The sequence below is a fragment of the Mus caroli genome, unplaced genomic scaffold, assembly GCF_978045245.1.
Source record: "Mus caroli unplaced genomic scaffold, Mus_caroli_1 scaffold_11, whole genome shotgun sequence".
In the NCBI taxonomy this organism is placed as follows: domain Eukaryota; kingdom Metazoa; phylum Chordata; class Mammalia; order Rodentia; family Muridae; genus Mus; species Mus caroli.
In genome coordinates, this window is record NW_028227266.1 from 34,486,351 (window position 1) to 34,511,522 (window position 25,172).

Consider the following 25,172-nt stretch of genomic DNA (forward strand, 5'->3'; position numbering starts at 1 on the left):
CTGACCGCCCACGTGACTTTCTAGGCTTTCTGTTTAGACTCTTAGCAATGAGTGTCTTCCTTGGTTTTACGGATGGGATAAAAGGCCGTGAATGCTCCTGAATATTAGTGACCAAAAGCCAAAAGAAGTTACTAGGCTGAAGAACATAAAATATCAGCACACACACACACACATAAGCATCTCCTTAAAAATGCATTTCCCTCCTTCCATTTCTGTCTTATAAAGCAGACAATAGAAGAACTTTGTCTCAGAAGATGTGACTTAATGGGCAGGAAGTCAGGATATTGGAAGAAATATAATACTAGGAATTTTCATTGAGAGATGGTTACTAAAAGTATAAAACACTACTTAGAGTCAGGAACAATTCTTATTCTCAGTTTCCATATCTACAAAACATGGACAGTAACACCTGCAGTACGAGGTAGATGTAAGAACTATAAGTTACTTATATGAAAATGTGTAATAGTGCCTGACATGTTCAGTAATTCTTGTAGGTAGAGAAATTGTGTGTGCATTAGACATCAGATCAGAGTTCTTACAAGAGCTGATGTGTATAGTGGCACGGGTTTGTCTTGCAAAATCCTTCAGAGGGTGCTTGTGTACAAGACAAACCTATGCAATGTTGCTCAATGAATGCTACGTTTCTGAAATGCCTATCCAGGAAAAGCTCTGCCTTGACAAAAGTAGCTACAAACAGGGTTTCAATTCACCGAAGACTGGACTGGTGGTAAGTAATATCCTGAAGAACTGGCTTCACACACCACATCTGCTGCTTCTCCTGTGTCCAGCCTCCTCGGGACACTAGTAGACCAGCAGAACAGCAACAGCACAACCTCAAAGTCCTTATAGAAGGGGGAACAGTGTGGCATGAGTGCTTAATTTTATAATTTTGCTTTATAAAGTTGCTTTAAGGGAAAACTAAGAAGAAGCAAATGGCAATGGTAAGAAGGAGTTTGTCTCCGTGACCTAGTCTCACAAGTTGCAGATGGTCTTTGTTTTTGTTTTTTTTTTAAATTTTTAATATTTTTATTACATATTTTCCTCAATTACATTTCCAATGCTATCCCAAAAGTCCCCCATAGCGCCCCCCACTTCCCTACCCACCCATTCCCATTCTTTTGGCCCTGGCATTCCCCTATATTGGGGCATATAAAGTTTGCAAGTCCAATGGGCCTCTCTTTCCAGTGATGGCCGACTAGGCCATCTTTCGATACATATGCAGCTAGAGACAAGAGCTCCGGGGTACTGGTTAGTACATCATGTTGTTCCAACAATAGGGTTGCAGATCCCTTTAGCTCCTTGGGTACTTTCTCTAGCTTCTCCATTGGGAGCCCTGTGATACATCCAATAGCTGACTGTGAGCATCCACTCCTGTGTTTGCTAGGCCCCGGCATCGTCTCACAAGAGATGGCTATATTTGGGTCCTTTCAGCAAAATCTTGCTAGTGTATGCAATGGTGTCAGCGTTTAGAAGCTGATTATGGGATGGATCCCTGGATACGGCAGTCTCTAAATTCTTCTTGAGTTTCATGCGTTTAGCAAATTGTATCTTATATCTTGGGTATCCTAAGTTTTGGGCTAATATCCACTTATCAGTGAATACATATTGTGTGAGTTCTTTTGTGATTGTGTTACCTCACTCAAGATGATGCCCTCCAGGTCCATCCATTTGGCTAGGAATTTCATAAATTCATTCTTTTTAATAGCTGAGTAGTACTCCATTGTGTAAATGTACCATAATTTCTGTATCCATTCCTCTGTTGAGGGACATCTGGCAGATGGTCTTTGGATGAAAGTAATAATTCATCCATTTACCAATTTAATAAACATTTGCTCAGTGTCAGTTCTATGCTAGGCAGAGGACAAAGTGATGAGGCAGGCTTAGTGCCTAACCTCAAAGAATTTACAGCTGAATAGTTCAGAGATGTATAGCACAGTCTCTCCTCAAGGGTAAGTTGGTAAATCGATGCAAACAAGAAAACACACTACAGAGTGTATTCATAAGGTAAGGATAACCCTGAGATGGGATCAAATAGTTCTTAATATCAGAAAGCTTCACCATATGTAACATGCCCAGATTTGAGTAATGGCTAGCTGCTTACCATGTAAAGACGATGAGAAGGTGGGAACCAGAGAGCACATCTGCAAAACAACATGCCACAAAAAGCATGGTACTGAAGGAAATTCTGCTTAGCTGGCGGGGCACGTGTGCACTGTGGGAAACTACAGAAGTTATGACTGTTCTTAACTGTAGTGAGATGGTTAAGAGCAGTGAATGGCCATGCTAACAGGTTGAAATTTTATCCTTTGGACAGCAGGCTGTTATGATAAGAGGGTTTCATGAAGGGTTCAAAATACTGAGCCTAGTGGTCCATATTTGAAACCCCAGCACATGGGAGGCAGAGGCAGAATTCTAGGTTAAACCTAGGCTAACACAGACACTGCCAGGAGGGAGGAAGGGAAGTGCCTAGAAAAGTTAACCATGTCCAGACCAAGGACCAAGCAAACTGCAGCCAAGCAATAAGCAGCCCACTCCAAACAAACACAGAATACTATCGCTTTTCACTCCTGTTAGCCAAGACTAGAGGGGACCTAGATTTCTGCTCACACCTGTCTACAACAGATCCCCATGCCCTGAGGTGGCACCTGAGAGCTTCAAATGTGAAGAAACTTTTACCTCCTTTCAGTGATGAGTACTCCAACCCATACACCAAAGTACTGTTGTAAGTCCTTCCTCCCACATGGCTGTCAATAGAGGCTGTCTTAGTCAGGGTTTCCATTCCTGCACAAACATCATGACCAAGAAGCAGTTGGGGAGGAAAGGGTTTATTCAGCTTACACTTCCACATTGCTGTTCATCACTGAAGGAAGTCAGGACTAGAACTCAGGCAGGTCAGAAAGCAGGAGCTGATGCAGAAGCCATGGAGGGATGTTCTTTACTGGCTTGCTTCCCCTGGCTTGCTCAGCCTGCTCTCTTATAGAACCCAAGACTACCAGCCCAGAGATGGTCCCACCCACAAGGGGCCTTTCCCCCTTGATCAATAATTGAGAAAATGCCTTCCAGTTGGATCTCATGGAGGCATTTCCTCAACTGAAGCTCCTTTCTCTGTGATAACTCTAGCTGTGTCAAGTTGACACAAAACTAGCCAATACAGAGGCCTAGTCAGAATTCTCACCCATAGCAATGAGGTGTACTTGGTCCCACAGGTTAACAGTGAGGACCAAGTAGGCAACCTCCATTTTTACCCATTGACACCTAGCAGAGCGTCAAAAACAAACACATGACCCCCGGAACATACTGTCACTTTCCTAGGAAATGTAAACTGCGAGTCATTAAGATAGCTTAGCAGGTAAGACACTTGCTGCCTTGCCTGAGAACGGGACTCAGTCCCTGGAACTCACATGATGGAAGGAGAGAACTGACTTCCGAAAGTTGTCTTCTGATCTCCACATGTGCACCGTGGCACACACATGCATGCATGTACACAGAGTCATTTTTAAAGTTTGAAATGGGGGCTGGTGAGATGGCTCAGAGGGTAAGAGCACTCCCTGCTCTTCCCAAGGTCCTGAGTTCAAATTCCAGAAACCACATGGTGGTTCACAACCACCTGTAACGAGATCTGACCCCCTCTTCTGGTGCATCTGAAGTCAGCTACAGTGTACTTATGTATAATAATAAATAAACCTTTGGGCCTGAGGGAACAGGGTTGACTGGAGTGAGCAGCGGTTCTTAAAAGAAACTCAATTCCTAGCAACCACATGAGGCTCACAACCATCTTTACAGCTACAGTACACTCATATCTACATAAAATAAATAAATAAATCTTTTTAAAAAATTAAGTTTGAAATGTACTTACCATATAATTAAGTTCCATTCTTGGGTATGTATACTGATTAAGTGACCATTTCTATCCACACAAAACCCAGTACATAAATGTCCACAGCAGCTTATCTAAACAGCAAAAATGTATAAATGTTCCTCAGTAAGTTAATGGTTATGAGCCTCATGTAGGTGATGCAAACTTTTAATCCCAGCACTCAGGAGGCAGAGCAGAGAGATCTCTGAATGTGAGGCCAGCCTGGTCCAGGACAGCCAGGATGTCTTGAAATCCTGTCTTGAAACAAAAACAAAAACAAAAACAAAAGTTAAATGGTTACATCATAAAGGCAAAAAGTACATGATTTCATATATGTATATGTTACAGTGAAAGATTATGAAGATGAAGGTGTTAGGGATGGTGATGAGGGGGAAAATAGGAGTTTAAATTTATAGCGTAATACAATCTTGGTTATAATGGAGTCATTCTCTATCTGGATTGTGTGTTGCTTATTTGGATCAAAATATGATATATTGAGACAGGATATGCACACATATTGGCCAGCCTTTGTGTAAATTACCTAACAGCCAGGCAGGCTGCAAGACTCAGGGATTAAGTGTAGGATTGACTTAAATTCCCTGATTTGAGATCTGTCTTGTCAGAAATTCTTATTCTCAAGCCCTAATCATTTTTCTAAACATTTTAACTAAATATTTCTGCCCCTACTTCCTAGTAATGAACTGGAACAAGATCTTTCCCAGTTTATAGTAACTGTGCTCTCGCTATAGAGATGGACAGACATCACTTGAAAAAAAGCATGCCAGGGGCTTCCAGGCTCTTATCACATCCTTACATTACACAGAATGAGGGTTGTGTAGCAATGCCCGGAGTTAAAACATTCAATCCTGGTGCTGGAGAGATGGCTCAATAGTTAAAAGTCTACTGGTCTTTCAGAGAAGCCAGGTTTGGTTGCCAGCACTCAAATGATGGCTCACAACCATCTGTACCTCCAATTGCAGGAGATCCGACACACTTTTCTTGCCTCTAGGGGTACCAGGCATGCAAGTGGTACAGGCATACACGAAGGCAAAACACCTGTACACATAAAATAAAAATAAGTAAATCTTAAAAAAAAAAAACAAAAAACTATAAATGGCTATCAAGTAAAATGGCTATGTGCTAAGTAGTCTAAGTAGCTATACTGTGCTGGGAAGTTTCTGGCCATAAGAGACCAGGCAAGTTTTCAGAGAGCACTTGACCTCAAAGGAAGTTAGTGTTTAAAGTTGAAAAATTCAAAGGGCACTTCACTCAAACAAAAGCCAGTTAATCCTAAGGGACACTCCTACCAACTGATCTAAGTGCTCCCAGCTCTCTAAAGCCCCAAGGAGAGGCTATCAACCCATGAGATTTACAAAGGGGCAACACCCAACTTAAACCCATCTTAGCAAGATTTCTAGTCCCAACTACCAAAGATAAGGGCTCCTGGCTAACACAGGCACATAAAGGGGCCTCACAGACCATTTCCTGGATGTCAGACAAACAGAATTATACCACGTATAATAGCCTGAGCCAATTCCCAGTTCCTGCTGCCTCAGTGGGAAAGGATATAGAAATGCAGGCCCAACTGTACTACGCTTTAGAGCCAAACTAATTCATAAACTATATATAGATGAGCCACTCATCTACACATTTCCATCTTGGCAACTGTCAAGAGGAAGAGGTAATAAATAAGGGGTTTAAACAACAGGAAGCAAGAGATAAATATTTACTGAGCATCAACTGTCTTCAGCTATCATCACTTGTCTGTGTCAGACACATTCCTTAATCAATGGACTTCCAGGTTGAGCTATGACATGTAAATCTACAAAGGAATAATAAACAGCAACTGCTGTCACGAACTCATGACTACCTAAACTGCCCATTCCTGTTGTGTTAGTTTATGCTCCATCCCACTTTGCTTTGGACTCTCCCTTTGCTCTCCCATTGTTAGTTCTATTCTCAGTTCTTGCTCCTCATGTACCTGTGTAACCCTCTTCTGGGCTCCACTGTATCTAAGGTGAATGACTGAAATTATTGACAGGGTGAGAACAAGTTAGAGTCACATGGAAAAACTAGCTGATACCAGCCCCTCAAAGACAAGAGTGGTATTACAGTCTTTCCTTTCATCTTAAAACTTTTTAGGCTTATGTGAATATTTTGCTGGCATCTATTTATGTACACCATGTGTGCTCCTGGTGCCAGCACAAGTCAGAAGAGGGCATTGGATCCTGTAGCTGGAATTACAGGTGGCTAAGCCAACATGTGGGGGGTAAGAATCAAACCCGGGTCCATTACAAGTGCAGCCAGTGTTCTAAACCCCTGAGACATCTCTTCAGTCCCCCTCCCCGATAAGCTGCCTTTCCTTTCAGCCAAAGTCAGTTTTTTTATGTATACAATACAATGTTCTGATGCATGACAGACAAAGATGTTCTTGTACCTTTACTTTATGACAAGATGTTTTTAATTCCTTAGAGAACATATTGTGTCCACATGGGAACACAGGGTAGGCTTGGCCTCTTTAGGCTGAACCATAACTCAATTTTAGCAATTCAAAGGTGGGTGGATCTCCTTTGATGAGGGTACCTACAGCTTTGAACCAGGAAGGATTTTACAAACAGGCATCAACTCACCCTCAGATTGAGCAAGAGGGAGGGCAGACTGATTTGCAATTTAATTGGCACACCCACTTATTTGGCAAACTCTCTTTCCTTCGTCTTCCACCTTCAAAAAAACTTGTTTTTTTTTTTTTTTTTTTTTGTGCTAAGTAGATTTAGTATAGGAACAATGAATAAAATCAAATAATCAAGTTCTATGTCATCATAACCTAGGGACATAGAAAATGTCTTTACTTAGGCACTAACATAAAAGCCATACTAAATGTACTTGTATTAGCTCAGCTCATTAAGGGACGCTGAAACAGCAGTGGACCAATGTGCTTGTGTTATAGAGAAGGCCTTGCCTCTTGAATTGTTAAAGAACATCTACAATGGCTGTATAGGGATATTCACATATGGCTATTTTTTGTTTTTGTTTGTTTGTTTGTTTGTTTGTTTTGGTTTTCTGAGACAGGGTTTTTCTGTGTAGCTCTGGCTGTCCTGGAACTCATTTTGTAGACCACGCTGGCCTCGAACTCAGAAATTCGACTGCCTCTGCCTCCCAAGTGCTGTGATTAAAGGCGTGCGCCACCATGCCCGGCTTTCACATACGGTGTTAAGAATGATACTGGAGATAGTAATTCTGCTGTTAGTGTAAAATATTCACTTTACTTACTATGTGCTAGCCACTGTACATATGTTATCTCACTGATTTCTCAGACTACTATGGAGTTTTGTTTTTCCCATTTAAAACTCAGATACCTTCAGTAACTGACTCAAGGTCATTCAGCTGGCATTGGGAAGGACAAGGATTTGAAACATAATCACAATCTTAACCCCTCCACAAACTATCCCACAGGAGTACAAACTGAAGATAACGCAAGAAAGAGCTTCAATATCAAAGGACAATTTTGGCATGTAAATAGAAACAAGCCATACTTATAAGGAAGCAGGAATCTGGAACCTGGGCCATTTTACTGGAAAACTGGTCCCATTTCTAAAACAAGCTAATTTTATTTTTAAAATGGGGAAGTGTTTATAGACTAAACATTTATAGATTTACATGACATCAAAGTACAAATTTTTAGTTTCTAGAGTTTATTTAGAGGGAAGATAGAAATAGAAATAATTTTTTAGCATCTTTGAATTAAATGGAATATTCTTATCCCCATTTCAGCCAAAGATTTCAAGGATGTTTTAACTAAACTACCGATTTGTCCTTTTCATTTTTACCTAAGTTCTCTATGGCTTTTCTTTCTTGATTTCTCAACTTTTATAGGGCTGGGAAATCACAGGCATACTTCATAAAACCAGGTGATGAGGTGCCTCTCTGATTACTCATGGTGTGAGCAATGCTAGGGAGCCTCCATATGGACCCAGCCACTAGCATGAACCTCATTTCTATTTAGTCTGCAGCTTCTAGGTTCTATTCACCATCTGAAAATGCCTATGTCAGAAGTTCCAAATCTGTGAAATAACACTTTCTCCTTCAAATCTCCTTATATAGGGAGAGGGTCAAGGGGCAAGTAACATAACATTTCAGGCTTAAGGCTTACGCTGTAAATTACACAAACAAACCAACAACAAAAACTTCAACCACAAAATAAAACAGAGAGCATAATGATTCTCACAAACCTGCCCCCGGGATCCAGTATTATCAAGCTTTTTTACCACTTACTTGAATCAGCTCTTTTGTCCTGTTTTGCTGAATTAGGATGAATCTCAAGGCTAAATTTCATTTCACTCATACCTACCTCATTGTACATGTCCATGTTGATATAGATCTCTCCTTTTTCATCGCTGGCTTCTTTTTCCTTTTGGGTTTGTGGTGCTGAGGACTGAACCCAGGGCCTTGAACAAGCTAGGACATTTGCTTTAGTGCCAAGTTGTTGGGGATTGATTCTAATGCTTCAAATTAATCTGGCTCCCCAAACTGGGAATCTGTATGTCTAAATGGTGAAAGTTCTTGTCCCCAATTGGTTTTTGATCAATCAATAAGGAGTCAATGGCCAATGTCTGGGGAGATAGACTGAGGCGTGACTTTGAGGAGAGAGGAAGGAAGCAGAGATTGCCATGATGGTGAAGAAGAAAGACCAGACCTAAAGTCACCATTCTCTAACACACATGTTAAATACTGTTCTAGATGAGTAAAAGTTAATTTATCATATATCATGGATCCTGAGAGTTTTAGGACTCAGGATCTGTTTTGTGTAATAAATTAACTTTTTTTGGTTGTTGTTGTTTTTCGAGACAGGGTTTCTCTGTATAGCCCTGGCTGTCCTGGAACTCACTCTATAGACCAGGCTGGCCTTGAACTCAGAAATCTGCTTGCCTCTGCCTCCCAAGTGCTGGGATTAAAGGCACGTGCCACCACGCCTGGCTTGTAATTTAAAAAAAAAAAAAAAGATTTTATTTATATGAATACACTGTCTCTGTCTTCAGACACACCAGAATAGGGCATCAGATTCCATAGCAGATGGTTGTGAGCCACCATGTGGTTGCTGGGAATTGAACTTGACCTCTGGGAGAGCAGTCAGTGTTCTTAACTGCTGAGCCATCTTTCCAGCCCATAAATTAACTTTTTTGAGACGAAGTTTTACTATGCAGACTAGGCTGGCCTTGAACTCAGAGATCTGTCTGCCTCTGCCTCCTGTACTGGACTAAAGGTGTAATGTAGCTTTTACTTATCCAGAATTATATGCTAGCCTTTAGTTTTCTTCCTGAACCCGGGTTTTTAAAAAATGCTAAAAGACTGACACAGTTATAACCCTTTCCCTTTTTTTTCTGCAGAAATCCTTTATGAGAGGCATTATCTGTTTCAGTTTCTTTTCTTTTTGCGATGCTAGGAGGGTTAGGAGAGTCAGACAATGGATGACCTGTCCATGCTTGGCCCACTGAAGAGTGCTATAGCTACCGGAGCCCGTGGGGAAGCATACAGCCAAAATTTCAGATAGGGGCCAAGAAGAGATGACTCCTGCTGCAACACCAAATACCTTAATTTTTAGAATCCAATTTGTGTGTTTGACATAGCATACCCCTTTAGGATTATTAGCAATACTGACAGCATTGTGAGATGGATCATTTATTTTTACTTAAGAAAGCTTTAAAAGTCTAAAGCAAATTTTAAAAAATTCACCCAACACAAAGAGCTGGATACACATTTGTTTTTGTCTTTCTTTATATTTTCAAATCTCTCAATTTTTTTGAGGGGGGGGGGTCCGAGAAAGCTGAAAATACCTACAATGAGACACAAAGTGATGACTACATGTAAAAGATAAACTAGCGGAAATATTTTGCTTCTAAAAGTGGAATACAGAAGTGATACCTGTTATTTCCTTTTCTCTAATTCAAATGGTTAAAAGGCAGAAGCAGTTTCTAGTCTTAGCTTACAGTAGGTGGTCAATAAAGTTGTTGACATCCAATTCCTGCCCATCATAAAAGGGCTAAAAAGGTAAGGGTGAGGCCTGGATAATTAAGTAATAACTGACAATACAAGGGAGAGAACATAGACATTTCCTAAATTGAAGCATCTGGAACAAGCTCACGAAGGTTGGACTAGCTAGAAATTCTTGTTGGCTGTTATCACAAGGGAACAGGCAGACATCCCTGTTAGTACATGATCTTAAACTTGCCTCTTTGACAGAACTATCTCTTGGCATAGTCATTGGCGGGTAATGAAGGAAGTCTCTGGGTAAGAGCTGAAGCTGAGCTCTCAATGCTTGTAGCCTTGTGGCTAAATTCATACCTTTACTGTAAGTGCTTCTGCTATTCTGGTGCACTCTGACAAGATCAGTGGGCAGCAGAGACCTTGTTGTAGCCTTATTTCTGACAAGTCAAATCTACCAGTAGTCTATGCTCAGCAAGAAGAGCAAATCAACTACAAATGTGAGAATGAGGGCAAAAGTAAAAACAGAACATAGGCATGCTGTGTTAGAGCTGTGCTCAAAATCACACTGTGCAGTCCTCTTAGTTTATCAAAAATCACTGCCCAGAGACATCAAATTATTTGACCTAAGTTACAGCAGCAACAAGGGAATGTGAAACCAGGCAAATGAGTCCCAATGACTTCTCTGAGGAGATACTACATTAAATAAGACTATTTATCATGAAGAATTACCTTTAATAAATTCCAACGGTCTTTATTCTGGTCAGACTAAGTCTACAGAGAGAGGATAGGAAAGTCTTAGGAAGGGGCTCAGTAGGATCACATTCTCTACAGGCACTCCAAATGAGGGGATCATGCCACCATTACAGGTCCAGAGAGAGGTGAGGCAGCTCTGCTATGTTAACCCTGGGTCTGGATGCTTGTAGGACTTGAGTGTGGTTAAATGTTTATTTAAAACTATTATACTTAAGTACTACCTCCATTTACGCTCAGCTGAATTTTGCAATTATTCTGTGTTGACATTCTACTGAAAACAATGAAAACAGAACACAGAAGAAAAGGGGGAGGGAGACAAGTTTGTTTAATTATTTAATAAATATTGACAGAGAGTCCAATAAATATCAGGCACAACCTTAACATTGGAGACCTATAACAGAATTTAACAAATACAAATAAAAGTATACAATCAAGTGGAAAGAAAAACAAAACAAAACAAATACTCCAGCCCACAGGCTAAGTAGTATAAAGGAGACATTTAAAGAGAGGATGTAGAGCACGGGTGTCAGGGGTGAGTAGGAAGGGGCACTTTAGTTCATTAGGGAGGCCTTATGATAAACTGCGTTTGACCAAAGATGAAGGACGCAAGCCAAATATTATCAAAGGCACAGGACAGCATATGAAAAATCCTTAAAGCAAAATTGTCCTTGGAGTGCCCAAGTTAGAACAAGTCAGTGTGGCCAATCAGAGCAGAGAGGAAAGAGGCAGGAGAAAAGTCTCAGATCAGCCTAAAATCACACTGTCATGTCCTGCATGACACTGGAAGGACAAGCCTTTTCTGAGAAAAATCCATAGACAAAGGAGAGTTTGTGCAGGAGTGGCATGGCAGGACGATCTTTCTAGTTCTGAAGCAATGTAGGAGTTGCACATAAACAGAAGCAAGGAAAACAAATAGGAGGCTGCTTTAGTAACTCAGGGAAAACTCAATGGTGATGTGGACCAGCATTACTATAATGGGGCAAGCACTGTAAAAACAGTTGAATTCTGAGTGTATTCTAAGGATAAAACCAATAAAACCTGTGTGCATAAGAAAGAGTGTAGAGTGTCTCCACAATTTTTGGTGAAAATAAATTAGATGGAAATAGCATTCACTGAGATGGATAGGAATATAATAAGGAACATTTGCTGTTAATTTAAAGTGGACTGGGGTATGTATACACTGTGTTGTTAGGAGGTGGAGAGGGGAAGATTGGCTTTAGAGGAAGATGTGCTAAAGTTGGAGCTAAGTATAGTACTGCACACCTGTAATGTCTCACTTGAGACATTGGATGCAGGAGGATGAGACATTCAAGGTCATTCTTGGCTACAAAGAGAGTTTAAGGCCAGCATGGATTATGGGATGGGCGGGGGAGGAAGGGGGAGGAGGGGAAGAAAGAGGGGGAAAGGAAAAGGAGAGGAGGGCTGGTGAGATGGCTCAGTGGGTAAGAGCACCCGACTGCTCTTCCGAAGGTCCAGAGTTCAAATCCCAGCAACCACATGGTGGCTCACAACCACCCGAAATGAGATCTGACGCCCTCTTCGTGTGTCTGAAGACAGCTACAGTGTACTTACATATAGTAAATAAATAAATCTTAAAAAAAAAAAAAAAAGGAAAAGGAGAGGAGGAGAGGAGGAGGAGAGGGGAGGGGAGAGGAGGGGAGGAAAATGAGGGAGCACAGTTAGGAAACTCACAAGTAATCCACAAGAAAGATGGTTTGGAACATGTCAAGCAGTGGAAATAGGAACTAGAGATAAAACTCTGAAGATAGACACATGGCATCATTTGCTAATGGAATGATGAAGGATGAAAGAAAGAGAAGAGCCAATGATTTCTACAAGGTTTGGGGCAGAACTGTCATTAACTGAGAGTGGGTAAAGTGTGAAAAGCACAAATCTTTGGGAAACCAACCATACAGGAATGTTACCTATGCAGACAACTGTATGAATCTGGAGATGAGAGATGAAGTCAGGAACCAGAGAAATAAATTTCAAAGTTGTTCATATATAGTTGATACTTAAACCCACAGACCTAGAAAAAAGCTCAAAGGAGCAAGAGGAAGGAAAGACAGAAGAGAAAAAATTTAGAACTTTGGTGGTGGGGAAGCCAGGTGATAGGGTGATTAAAAAAAGAAGAAGAAGAAGATGGATCACTTATGCTAAATTCTGTTGATAATTAGGATGAAGTTTGAAAAAAACCTTTGGATCTAGCAATGTAGAAGCCACTGGTGACTTTGGCCTGGAACACAAGGTCCACCTGCCTCAGCCTCTTTAGTGCATGCACCACCACACCCTATCTGAAGAATGTTTTCACTAGAGTGGTAAAGACAAACTGTATAACCAAGGCAGAACATAAGAAGGAGCAGTAAGTACTGAGAACTCAGGAATGTTGTTTTAAAGGGAAGCAAAGTTGTTTAGCAGTAACTGAAAGTATATCAGGTAAACCAAGTTAGTGTTTTTCCCTTTTATTCTCTTCTACATTTTTTTTTAAGTTGGCTGGTTTTCTATATGGAAAAAAAAATTACAACAGTTCTGTGCACCTACAGGAATGTTTTAATAGTTAGGGACTTTTGTTCTGTTTTTTGTTGTTGTTTTTGTTTTTTTTTTCTTCGTTTGTTTTTTTTCAAGACAGGGTTTCTCTGTATAGCCCTGGCTGTCCTGGAACTCACTTTGTAGATGAGGCTGGCCTCAAATCCACCTTCCTCTGCCTCCCAAATGCTGGGATTAAAGCTGTGAGCCACTACGGCCTGGCTTTTTGTTCTGTTTTGAAACAGAGTGTCTCTGTGTAGCACTGGATGTCCCGGGACTTGCTCTATATACCAGGCTGGCGTTGAACTCTTGAGATCTGCCTGACTCTGTCTCCTGAGTGTTGGCATTAATGGCATGTGCCACCACCATGCCTGGTGTGGGAGAAATTAATGATGTGGGAAAGAGAAGTACTGAGGAGATGGGGGGACTCACTTCAGCCACAGGATAGGATAAGACAGGATGAGAGAGTCCCACAGTAGCAGGATTAAGTAGGGACAGGCAGGTGTGCCTGTGTAGATACAATGGTAGGAGCTGTGAAGGTTCCCTGCTGTCTATTTTTTTCATGCCTAGAGAAAGCTGTGCCATCAAATAATAGTGAGGAGGAAACATATACAGAAAATATGAACAGCTATCCAATGACTATTCATTCTCTTACTTTAATTTTTATGTGTATGGGTGGGTGTTTAGCCTGTATGTATGTCCGTGCACCATGTGCATGCAGTGCCTGAGCCTGCAGAGGGCATCAGATTACTAGTCCTAGAGTTACAGATGATTATGAGCTGCCATGTGAGTACTGCGGCGAATTGAACCCAGGCCCTCTGGAAGACCAGCCAGTGCTTTTAATCATGGAGGCATCTCTCCAGCAGCCAATATTCATTCTTATTCAGTCTCTTTTTTCCAACTGAAATGCCTACCTTCTACCCTGCTTACTTATCTATCCCCTCCCTCCCTCCCTCCTTCCCTCCCACACACTCATCAGTACTGGGATCAAACTCCCAGCCTTACACATGCTAAGCAAACACTCTGAGGGACATTCCTCAGCCACACACTACTTTAAATCCTGGGTCCAAACCTAGTCGTTTTCCTTACCCACAAACTATTCCTGCTCCAAAAATCAAAATCCATCACTTTAGGATCACTTTTTATCTTTAAGCCTCTTCTTCCTTTAAGTTCTCTGCTAATCTAGGAAGGTGATTGAAGTTTACCCTGCAAATTTTGATTTACCATTGTCTTAGTTAGGATTTCTATTGCTGTGATAATGTACCATGACCAAAAGCAAGCTGGGAAGGAAAGGGTTTATTCTGCTTATAGTTCCACCCCACAGTTTATCATCAAAGGAAGTCAGGACAGGAACTCAAGCAGGGGAAGAACCTGGAGTGGGGAGCTGATGCAGAGGTCATGGAGAGTGCTGCTTACTGGCTTGCTCCCCCTGGCTTACTCAGCCTGCTCTTTTATAGAACCCAGGACCACCAGCCCAGGAGTGGCACCATCCACAATGGGCTGAGCCCTCCCACATCAATCACCAGTGAATAAAATGCCCTCCAGGCTTTCCTACTGCCAGATCTTATGAAGACATTTTGTCAATTGAAGGTCCCTCCTCTCTGGTGACTCTAACTTGTGTCAAGTTGACATAAAACTAGCCAGGACAACAGTCTTGCAAATTTAGGAACCAAACAAGAAACTTGGATTCCAGGTTTCCTTCCAAAGCACATGTGTCACTTCAAACAGAATTCACCACACTACCACCATGTGTGACACGTGACTTGCTTCTTCTTGGTCAATGCTATTACTCTCAGACTTCTATAAGTCACAGATGGAACCACAGGCCACTGTTAACATATGACCAGACTGCAGTTCAAGAACATTCACATCTGTGGGGGTTTGTGGAAGAATGGTCTCCATAGGCTCATAGATTTGAATGCTGGTTACCAGGGAGTGGCACTAGCAGAAGGTGTGCTCTTGTTGGAGTAAATGTCAGTGGGGTGGGGTTTGAGGTTTCAAATGCTTTAGTGAGGCCCAGTGTCACTCTTCCTGCCGCTGCCTGTTGATCGAGATGTAGAACTCTCAGCTCCTTCTCAATATCATGTTTGCCTGCTGCCATGCTTCCCACCAAGATGATAATGGACTAAACTTCTAAAACTGTAAGCTAGCCTCAATTAAATGTTTTCCTTTATAAGAGTTGCTGTACTCATGGTGTCTCTTCACAGCAATACAACCCTATGACATCTATCTTGAAACTTTTATATATAGACTGAAACTAAAAGACTTAAAAGTTTTGTAATGATATTCAATGGCCCAGTTTTATCATCATTTTACTAACTTGAGCTCACACAAGTCAAATCACCTGTTTCAGAAAACCAAACTTAGAACAAACAAACAAAAACCTGTGTGAGGCCTACAGAAACAAAAGTCAATACACAGTATCTTAGGAAAGTAATGTTGTATTAACACAAGAAAAGCAATTAAAAAACATTTTTTTAAGGCAAGAGCATAAGTTTGAAGCTGGCTTAGTCTACATGGCAAGGCCCTGATCAAAAAACAAAAACAAAAAAAACCAAAAACACAAACAAAAAAAAACACCTAAAAGAAAAACAAACCAAAACAAAATAAAGAAAAAAAACCCGAAAGAATAAATAATAATATTTAAGATTTAAAAATTCTTTGCTCTTAAAGTACTGTACAATTTTGTGCATGATGTTCTAACCAGTAACAAGACTAGTAATTAAACAAGAAAAAGAAACAAAACGCTGAGCTGGAAGTAAGGTTCTATTTTAAGATGGCAAGATTCAACATATAAAATATTCTTGGCTGGCACTGGAGAGATGGTTCAGTGGATAAAAGTACTTGGTGAGCTAGTCTGATAATCTGAGTTGTATCCTTGGATGCCAGTGGAAGGAAAAAAACAACTTTTGAAGTTGACCTCTGACCTCCATATTTAAGCAGTAGTTAGTCTCCCTCCCCGCCCCCCCCCAATATGCCCCACAACTATAATTAAAAAAACAAAATTCTAGGCTGAGGATGTAGTTCTTGCTCAGTACTCACAAAGTCCCAGGTTCAATCCCTAGCACTGCATCAAGTGGGTATGGTGGCACATGCCTATAATTTCAGCACTCAAAAAATAGAAACAGGAGAGGTTCTTCCTGACTACATACTGAGTTTGAGGCCTGCCTAAGTTACATAAGACCAGGCTCCAAGTGGGGGGGAAAAAGGTAATTTCATTTAAAATAACATCAATATAATAACATCAGGAACATGTTTAACCTACATACAATTTTTGTCCTCTGTAAATGTAAAATATAGCCAAGAAAAATTAAAGCCATACACATATGAGATCTCATTCCATGTTCATGGGTCAGTTGCCAATTATTCCCAAGTTAATCAGGAATCCAGTATGTTTCCTATCAGAATCCAGCTACTCTTTTGTGTGTTTGTTTGTTTGTTTTGCTGTTTTGTTTGTTATTGTTGTTTTGTTTTTGGTAGAAAAATGACCTTAAAAATCATATGAAAATGTATGGACTCAGAAAAGTAAAATATCTTTTTAAAAAAGGACAAAAAGGTAGGGCTCACACTTGTCAACTTCAAACTTATCACAAAGTTATAGTATTGTAGAAATATTCAATACAAGGACAGGCACAGGATGGATGGAACACAACAGAGATCTTACAAGGAAGCTCTGACATTTCCAGTCAATTCTATGTGGCAAATGGTAGTCTTTAACAAGTGATAGTGGGGTACTAGGTATCCACATGTGAAAGAATGACATTTGACACACATTAGCTCCAACTGACTAGTAACTGGAAATATAAAACCAGCACTTTTAAAACTTGTAACAAAACATGTAAGATAAACATTTGTGGCCCCGGATCAAGTAATGGCTTTTCAGAATATAGCAAAAACACAGGCCACAAATATATAAAAATTAGATTTCATTAAATCTACAAGCTGCAGAAACCATTAAGAAAGTGAAAAGAAGTAGGTGTTACACTCTTTAATCCCAGCATTTGAGAGGCAGAGCCAGGGAAATCTTTGTGATTTCAAAGCCAACCTGGTCTGCAAAGTGACTTCCAGGACAGCCAGAACAACAGTGAGACACTGTCCAAAAAAAAAAAAAAAAAAAAAAAATCAATCCCCAGAATGGGAGCAAATACTAATGATACAGCTCATAGAGGACCTGTGTGTAGACTACATTAGGAGCTCATCTAATTCTGTTGAGGTTTGGTCTTGCTATCTATTATAATGCTAAGTGGCGGGCCCCAAGACCTGGAGTCCTCACAAAGACCTGTGACTCTGACCCCAAGCTATTTCTGATTGGTAAATAAAGATGCCAACAGCCAATAGCTAAGCAGAAGAGACAAAGGTAAGGTTTAGGTTTCCAGGGCTTGGGGTCTGAGGAAAACCAAGAGAGGAAGAAGTGTAGGAGGAAGAGAAGCAGCCATGGGTTAGGTGAGCCATAAAAATGTGGGCACCAAGGCTGGCCAATTGGAGTTAAGAGCAGCCTAGATGAAACATTGTAAGTAATACCTTGGGATTATCATAAGAAAGTAGATTCTAATAGCATAGAGGGCAGGTATCTGCCCTGCTCTTGTGCTATTTAAGGCTTACTGTAAAAATAAAGGTTGTGTGTGTCTTTTATCTGGAAACTAAAATGGTCAAAGGCAGTGTAGAAACCCCGAGTTGGGATTAAAAATCTTCTACAACATAATTCCATAATAAAAAAGACAACCCAGTTATGAAGCTGGAAAAGTATCTGGCAAACATCTTCAAAAGACAAACCCACTCAGCCAACAGGCACATGAAAAAAATAACCAACATCAACTGCTAGGAGGAACTTAAAATCACAGGGAAACAGCCCATCGCAGCCACCTGTCTAAGACATGAACATTGGTGAGGAACACTGAGCCTTTCCTTACCTGTTCTGGAGAATGAAAAATAGTACAGCTACTCTGGACAACAGTTTGTAGTTTGTCAAAAGTTAAACACAAAGCTACTGGGTGACTCCCAGAATTTTACTCCCATACACCACGAAATGAAAACATGTATTCCAGAATCCTGAGAACAACTGTTCATAGCAGAATTCATAATAACTATGTAGAAAACTCCCAAATGTTGACTAGTGGATGAATGGATAGATAGTTTTATCATTACTATTACTATCAATACTATTCAACACATTAATGAATCTTACAACACAGATGAGTATTGACATCAGCCTAACTGAAAAAGTTCAGTAAAAAGAGCTCCTATTGTATATTTCATTTATAAGAGGAGTCACCCAAAGACTTATTTATACATAAAAGAAATAGACTAATGATTACCTAGGTTTAGAAAGGGATTTTTAGAGTGGGAAGACTCAAGAGAGACTGCCATTATTAGTTTCTTATGTTTTATTGTTAACATTGTTAATTAGTAACAATTATATAAAAGTTGGTTGTCATAGATAGAGCTAGTTTGAGGGCAGGGAACCTTGTGCTGGGCTGGCATTTCCTAGAGAACAATACATCAGGATGACTAAAAGTGACCCAAGAAACCAAAAGCTTATGACTGCTTACACCTTCTTTATGTAGACAGGCAGAGAAGACCACAAGAAGAGCCAATGTCCTTCCCAATATTGCAGGATTTACTTAAGTGCTCTAAAAATGTTTTGTTCAGAACTCTGGCCCAAGATCAAAACCACAAATCCTGGGAATCTCTATTTGTAGATGTGGTCAAACAAACAAACAAGCAAACATAACAGTTGAGTGAGCTGCTGAACAGCTTAAGTAGCAGAGAAAAGCAGCCCTGTGTCAGTGAGGTGGTGAAGCAGAGGGAGAAATAGAAGGATGTCACACATACAAATCAAGGGGAAAGTCTGACAGTAAAAAGGATCCTATTGATTTGTTCACAAAAAGAAGGAAGAAGATGAGGAATAGCAACAGAAGCAGAAGGAAAAACAACTATTTTATTTGGCTTAAAATTTTTTTGAGACAGTTTCATGTAGCTCAGCTGTCCTCAAACTCCTGATCCTTCTGCATCAGCCTCCATAGTAATGGGATTAAAGACATGTACCATCATGCACAACTAAAAATGTTTATATGTCCCCTTGCACATACCATAAAGAGGGGAATACTATGATCCACAAGTCTTATTTGAGCTGTGTCTATTGCCCTCATTGGGTTTAACTTAGAATCTAACCACAGTCCCACTGCAGCTTCTCAAAGCGTCTGGCTTACATGACAAGGACATGTGTGTCTGGAACTCTGAAACTGTATCCAAGCTGTACATGTTTCCAAACACTTTAAAATTAAAAGGTGCTCTTGTGTTCTCCTTTCTTTGCATTTTGCTTTTAGTATGACAAGGAATTTGAAGATGTTTCTAGCATTACGCTTTCAGCTTGTGAGGTGATATTAACATCAATATTAGCTGTAAGGCCCAAATTGAAAACTGGACATAAAACATATCTATAGTTTGTAAAGTAAACAAAATTTCAGAAACAAACTCTTGATATTTTTTGCTTGGCGTGGGGAAAATGCCTTTTGGAAGGGCTGTAGCTCAGGGGTGCACTGTGAGGCTGGAACTGTTGACACTGTTGTGGCTTCCAGTAGCTTCAGGTTGTCTTGTGGTTTTCTACATGACATAGCATTTTGCTGACACTCTTTAGCTGTGAAAAGAGAAGTTAGCATGAAGTGTTGGGGTTTTTTTCTTACGTTATTTAAGTACAGTAGATATACAGTAATTTTTAGACAAACTGTATAATCTTTTGCTGTCAGCAAAGAAACCCCGAGTTAACTCATGTTCCTGGGCCCTCTGTACCTACACTGAAACAAACACTCATATACATAAAAGTAAATAAATAAAATCTCAAATTTAATATAAAATAAAATTTAAAGTCCTATATCCAATGTCACTGAATGAAAAACAAGGCATTCATTTAAAAAGTAAAAGAGATGGGAAGAAATTTTTTTTTAAAAAATGTATGCCAAATTCAAATTCTTCTCATTTCTAATTCTTATATAAAGCTAGAAAAGCCAATGGCACTATAGATGAGTATTAGAGCTCAGACTCTTTCAGTACTGTCAATATTCAAAAGACAATTTCAGAAGGATGAGAGTAAGATAATGTCAAAGATTTCTCATGAGTTTCTCTAATTAAAGAAAAAGCTTAAAATACATTAAAAAAAAATGTCCAGCAAAAAAGTAGGAGAAACCTTACTTTTCTAATTACTTTAAAAATAACAGGTTCCTCAAAGGTTTAAACCAAAGAGACAAGTTTGGCAATCAGCTTTCAATGTTGGTCCCAAGCAGATAGACAGTTACATGGACTTGCTTTCCTTCCAAATAATACATCGTATGCATATTAACAGCCTTTTCTATATAATTCTTGTGGTTGATTTTAACTGAAGGTGGAAATACTACCAGTCATTGGTACTGATTTCAGACTCTTACTGGAGACTTTGTTTTGGAGTCCTTCTATGTGCAGAAGCAAAATTACGAATGGCATTTCGAAGAGTTGCGTTCCCCTCAGAGATATCAGAAGAATTGATGACTGAATGCAATGCCCGATTATATGCTGCAAATGAAGATTGGCACAGCGATGAATAAAGTTAGACTCTAGATGGCTCTCCCACTTCGTTTCCCTATTAGCACTGCTTCATTGCCAAAAAATGCCATAGGCATTCATTCCAGCCACAGAATAAATATTTATTGAGTACTGACAATAGAGGCTAACTCTCTGTGAAGAAAGAAAAGAGATTATAGAAAATGGCAACAAATAAAGTTGTAGTAAAAAGTGCTTCCATGGACATATATAAAATGTCATCACAATAGGAAGATGGATATGAATGAACAGCTAGGGAACCCTAGAAAGATGTGAGAAGCTGGACCATTTAAAGCGGGCTTTTGCCAGGCAGTGCTGGTGCACGCCTTTAATCCTAGCACTTGGGAGGCAGAGGCAGGTGGATTTCTGAGTTTGAGCCCAGCCTGGTCTACAGAGTGAGTTCCAGGACAGCCAGGGCTTCACAGAGAAACCCTGTTTTGAAAAACCAAACCAAAATATAAATAAATAAACAAATATATAAATAAATAAAGTGGGACAGCCAGGACTATACAGAGAAACCCTGTCTCAAAAAATCCAAACCAAAGAAAAAAAGTGGGCTTTTGAGGCATAAACAGGAGAAAAGGAAAAAAAGGACTATAGGTAGAGAACCAAGTGTATGAGATACAAAAAGTCTAAGAGGAGTTTGATGATGCTGGAGTGTGGCCTGAACTAGGGAGAAGTATATAAAATATGTCATGCATTTCATATTGTCATAAAAAGTTTTAAAGTAACTCATAGGAGGACCGATAAATTATATCACACAGATGAAGTATATAAATACTGGCAATATTTTCAGTGAGTGTTTATATGACGTTGACAAAGTTCCTATGTTCTATAAATCAATACTTACTACTGGGCAGGAAACATTACAGAAAGGACTCACTCCATTGTCTCTGCCTGGGACTCTTGATAGAGCTTCTCATCTTTCTTAGTTTCCCCAGCAGAACTGACAGTCTAATATGGACATATGCTTTTAAGTCTGTATTAGACACCATTAAAGTATGGAGATAACAGACTTCTAATTTAGTATTAAAGGACAAACTTTTTTTTTTTTTCCCTCAAGACAGGCCCTCTCTTGTATAGCCTTTGGCAGTCCTGGAACTCATTCTGTAGACCAAACTGGCCTGGAACTCCAAGAGATCCATCTAACTCTGCTTCCCAAGTTCTGAGTTTAAAGGAATGTGCACTACTACCCAGCAAGTACAATCTCTTAATAGTGTTCAATTAAGGGAAGATCTGGAATCCAAGTCCTCTTCTATACAGTGTGATGAGCTGGAAACACTTCTCTATCATAAGCAGGACCAATCAGAAATTAAACTATAATAATTTTCATTGTTTCACATATTTGTTTTATAAAGTCAAAAATAGAATTCTCTTAAGTTACTATATATAGATATTTTATTTTAATTGCTATTGAGACTCAACTATTCCTTAAGAAACTTACCTCTGTAGTTTTTATAGAAAATGCAATTGTTGGCACAGGTATCAGGATGAGCATCCCAAAAATCAGGACCACAACAGCATAATGGAGGTAAAGTGATATTATAAAGCTTCATTTTCTCCTGGACCTGGGCTCGCAAAGCTTCTACATATCTATAAAAATACAGTGCAGTCAGGTAAATCAACTACTAGGAGAATAATATGTATATACCTGATTTTATAGCTAGATTTCTCTCCTCTGTACCTCTAGTCTTTCTATGTAGTGGGTAGGAGATGGCAGAAGAAAATGCAGTACTAGCCCTAACAGCTGCTAGCCAATCAAAATAGTAGTGGAGCATGCACCCTAAATAAAGAAAAGTAGGAGAAGGCATGCAGTGTCTCTGACTTTTTTTTTAAAGACAGCATTTCTCTGTGTAGCTCTGGCTGTCCTGGAACTCAGAGATGCACCTGCCTCTGCCTCCTGATTAAAGGCACGGGCCACCATCACCAAGTTAAAGCAAATCTGTTAAGGAATATGAGAATACCTACTTTTTACTAGGTCTCCTCTAGACTGAGAATTTCACACAGAACATTTAAAATCACCTTATGTACTCTTTTTCTCTCTGTTGCTGTTTTTCTCTGGCTCCTTTTATTTCTTCCAGTTGTAACTGGGCTAAAACATCACTTATCTTCTCTTCTGAATAAGGTTCTTCGTGACAGTTCATTCTTAGGAGTCTCTGCTCTTCAGCATAGCGTTGTTGTTCTTTCTTTTTCTTAATTCTGAAAGTGAAAAAAACACATAATTCTAATTTTCTAAAACTGTTATTTAAAATTAGTTTCCTGATCTAAATTACTCAAGAAATGCCCTCAAAAAATGAAAATCACAAAATCAGTTCATCAATCTAAGAGCATCTTCAGAAAGTATTCATGTTTACTGACATGAATTTATCTTTTAATCACCTATATAAATTGGTTCTCAAAGGGAAATGAAAACTGGTTAGTAAAACATTTTATGTAAGAATCTGTCTTAGTCAGGGTTTCTATTCCTGCACAAACATCACGACCAAGAAGCAAGTTGGGGAGGAAAGGGTTTATTCAGCTTACACTTCCATGCTGCTGTTCATCACCAAGGAAGTCAGGACTGGAACTCAAGCAGGACAGGAGGCAGGATCTGATGCAGAAGCCATGGAGGGATGTTCTTTACCAGCTGGCTTTCCCTGCCTTGCTCAGCCTGCTCTCTTATAGAACCCAAGACTACTAGCCCACAGATGGCACCACCCACAAGGGGACCTCCCCCCTTGATCACTAATTGAAAAAATGCCTTACAGCTGAATCTCATGGAGGCATTTCCCCAACTGAAGTGCCTTTCTCTGCGATAATTCCAGCTGTGTCAAGCTGACACAAAACTAGCCAGTACAATTGACCCCTTGTCAACTTGACACACAAACACATCACTAGTAAGCCTCAACCCTTAGTTCTTATTCATCCCCGAGATCTAAATAACTTTAAAAGTTCCACAGTCTTTACATATTAAAAATTCAATCCCTTTAAAATATCTAGTATCTTTTAAAATACAAAGTACTTTAAAATTCAAAGTCTCTTAACTGTGGGCTTCACTAAAAAACTTCCTTCAAGAGGGAAAAATATCAGGGCACAGTCACAATCAAAAGCAAAAATCAATCTCCAACCATCCAATGTCTGGAATCCAACTCACGATCTTCTGGGCTCCTCCAAGGGCTTGGGTCACTTCTCCAGCCATGCCCTTTGTAGCACACACGTTGTCTTCTAGGCTCCAGCCGCCTGTACTCCACTGCTGCTGCTGTTCTTGGCAGTCATCTCTTGGTACTGGCATCTCCAAAATGCTGTCTTCCACTGTAACTTGGCTTGAACAATAGCCTCTCATAGGCTCTCTTCATGGTGCTAAGCCTCAAATCCTTTGCATGACCCCTTCAGTCCTGGGCCATCAATTGCAACTGAGGCTGCACCTTCACTAATGGCCTTCCATGGCCTCTCACAGTGCCGAGCCTCAGCTGCTCTGCGTGACCCCTTCATGCCTTCAAAACCAGTACCACCTGGATGACTCTTACACATTACCAAGTCCCACTGTAGCACGAGGTACAACCTTGGCTATCTCTGGAACACAGCCTCTGTGCTCTCAAAAAACACTTCCCAGAAGATGTTACCTCAATGATGCTGGTCTCTTTTTAATCACCGCTAGTTTCTTAGCTCCAGCTAACCAGCATCAATAGTCCCAGTAATGCAGAGTTTTTGCTTTAGTAGTTCTGGTATCTTGTTAATCACAGCTGATTCTTCAGCCCCAGCTAACCAGAACCACAGAACCTTCACAAACCAAAATAGCAATGGCTCTGAAAAGAGTCTTTAATTTTCCCTCTGAAATTACACAAGCCAGGCCTCAATCTTCTGCACTGTTCTCAACATTATCTTCCAAGCTCCTACACAACATCCCAAAGAGCTCTTAACACCATATGGATCTTCTGGCAAAGTTCCAAAGCCCTTCCACAGTCCTCCCCAAAACATGGTCAGGTTGTCACAGGAATATCCCACTTCTGGTACCAATTTGTCTTACTCAGGGTTTCTATTCCTGCACAAACATCACAACCAAGAAGCAGTTGGGGAGGAAAGGGTTTATTCAGATTACACTTCCATACTGCTGTTCATCACCAAGGAAGTCAGGACTGGAACTCAAGCAGGTCAGAAAGCAGGAGCTGATGCAGAAGCCATGGAGGGATGTTCCTTATTGGCTGGCTTCCCCTGGCTTGCTCAGCCTGCTCTCTTATAGAACCCAAGACTACCAGCCCAGAGATGGTCCCACCCACAAGGGGCCTTTCCCCCTTGATCACTAATTGAGAAAATGCCTTCCAGTTGGATCTCATGGAGGCATTTCCTCAACTGAAGCTCCTTTCTCTGTGATAACTCCAGCTGTGTCAAGTTGATACAAAACTAGCCAATACAGAATCCCAGCATAAAAACAGGCTCAGGTAAAAATTACTGATACGTAGGATGTATGTCACTACCAAAACAGTGTAACAGTGGCCAGGTTTGT

At 40.2% G+C, this 25,172-nt stretch overlaps 1 protein-coding gene across 4 annotated transcripts in view; it reads right to left on the minus strand.

The window, feature by feature from the left end:
* Positions 1-16,099: 16,099 nt before the first annotated feature.
* Positions 16,100-25,172, minus strand: part of Ccdc15 (coiled-coil domain containing 15) — a 71,664-nt gene continuing 62,591 nt past the window's right edge. For 3 of the 4 annotated variants that reach the window (XM_085844527.1, XM_085844526.1, XM_085844524.1), the window contains 4 exons: positions 22,712-22,888; positions 22,134-22,282; positions 20,539-20,662; positions 16,100-19,754 (listed from right to left, as the gene is read on the minus strand). In XM_085844527.1, coding sequence (XP_085700653.1) covers positions 19,751-19,754; positions 20,539-20,662; positions 22,134-22,282; positions 22,712-22,888 — 454 coding nt within the window. In that variant the 3' untranslated portion in view covers positions 16,100-19,750. Of the gene's footprint in view, positions 19,755-20,534; positions 20,663-22,133; positions 22,283-22,711; positions 22,889-25,172 lie in introns of those variants that run through there. The other variant, XM_085844525.1, reaches the window with a different exon arrangement.